Source organism: Euphorbia lathyris, chromosome 8 (genome assembly GCF_963576675.1).
Source record: "Euphorbia lathyris chromosome 8, ddEupLath1.1, whole genome shotgun sequence".
In the NCBI taxonomy this organism is placed as follows: Eukaryota; Viridiplantae; Streptophyta; class Magnoliopsida; order Malpighiales; family Euphorbiaceae; genus Euphorbia; species Euphorbia lathyris.
The window spans coordinates 29,954,300-29,955,506 of record NC_088917.1 but is presented as its reverse complement, the minus strand read 5'-3'; the positions used below and the strand labels follow the sequence as shown (position 1 = coordinate 29,955,506).

At 34.8% G+C, this 1,207-nt stretch overlaps 1 protein-coding gene across 1 annotated transcript; it reads right to left on the bottom strand.

Annotated features, from left to right (window-relative positions):
• Positions 1 to 204: 204 nt before the first annotated feature.
• Positions 205 to 1,005, bottom strand: LOC136203647 (auxin-binding protein ABP20-like). Its single transcript, XM_065994846.1, has one exon. It carries the CDS (start codon positions 1,003 to 1,005, stop codon positions 376 to 378), a length of 630 nt encoding a protein of 209 aa, XP_065850918.1. The 3' UTR covers positions 205 to 375.
• Positions 1,006 to 1,207: the final 202 nt, after the last annotated feature.

The window sequence follows — 1,207 nt, the reverse complement described above, 5'->3', positions numbered from 1 at the left end:
CTCTACCGATGGCTCAAATTTTAATGTTGGATTGTTTGCCATCTATGGAAATACATGAAAATGTAAATTCATCTGTTTTTGGTGTTACATGAACTAGTGGTAATTTTGCACAAGGAAATAAGAATTTTGGTATTAAGTTTCCATTTTATTTTATTAGATTAAAACTATTCGTATCAAAGGAATAACGAACTAACAAGCGATAACTACAATAAAATTTAGTATTATCCCAATTTATTAGACATTATCAATGAAAATATAACAATCGCAAAATTCTTGTTTCTTCTTTACATTATTTTCCGATGAAACCATACATGCATCTCATTTTTCATTGATCGATCTATTACACAGGATCTACTTTTCTTAGAAGAATTGAGGCTAATTAGTGCCCCCAAAGACACCCTTAAGCTTCTTAATCTGATCAGCATCAAGAAAAGTAGCTTTGGCAAGAACATCAGTAGGCAATCCATTACCAAAAAGAGCAGAATCCATAAGCTGAATACCAGGTTTTTGAGAACTAAAAGTAACATAACCAAGAACAGGAGTCTGACCTGCATTTATAACATAATGCAATAACCCAGGAGGAACTACAAACACATCTCCTGCCTTAAGATTCTGAGAGTAAACAACATTAGCAGATGAGATAAAACCTGCATTCACTGCCCCTGAAGTCACAACAAAAACCTCAGTAGCTTGGGGGTGTGAATGCATTGGAAAAAACCCCCCAACCTCCAAATCGAAACGAGCAATCGAAACTCCGAGGCCATTTAATCCAGGCAATTGGTCTACAAATGCAGGTGTAAATGAAGCTTTGACAAGTTTTGTATAATTAGCAGGAGTTGCTAATCCTGAGAACACAAAATCTGCTACTGTTACATCAGCAGGTTTCTTGCAATTGAACCCCCCAGGCCCTGCACTTGATGTGTCTGCTACGCAGAAATCTTGCACTAGTGCATATGAAGAACAAGATTGGAAAGAAAGGATGATGAACAAGATAGGCAAAATCATCATTTTTTGTTTTGTGGTAATTTGATTTTTATTATGTGTATTTATAGGCTACCCAATTGTGTATGTATGCTTTGAATTTCATGTTTACATTGCTGTTTCTTTATGCATTTATGAATTTGTACAATAAAAGATGTCTATACATGGTAGTGTAAATCACCATATCCGTTGAAGAAAGGTAAATAAATAAATATGAAGAACTCCT

What these genes read in the sequence shown, in the direction of transcription:
- LOC136203647 (XM_065994846.1), bottom strand. Translation starts at nt 1,005, where the DNA reads ATGATTTTGCCTATCTTGTTCATCATCCTTTCTTTCCAATCTTGTTCT.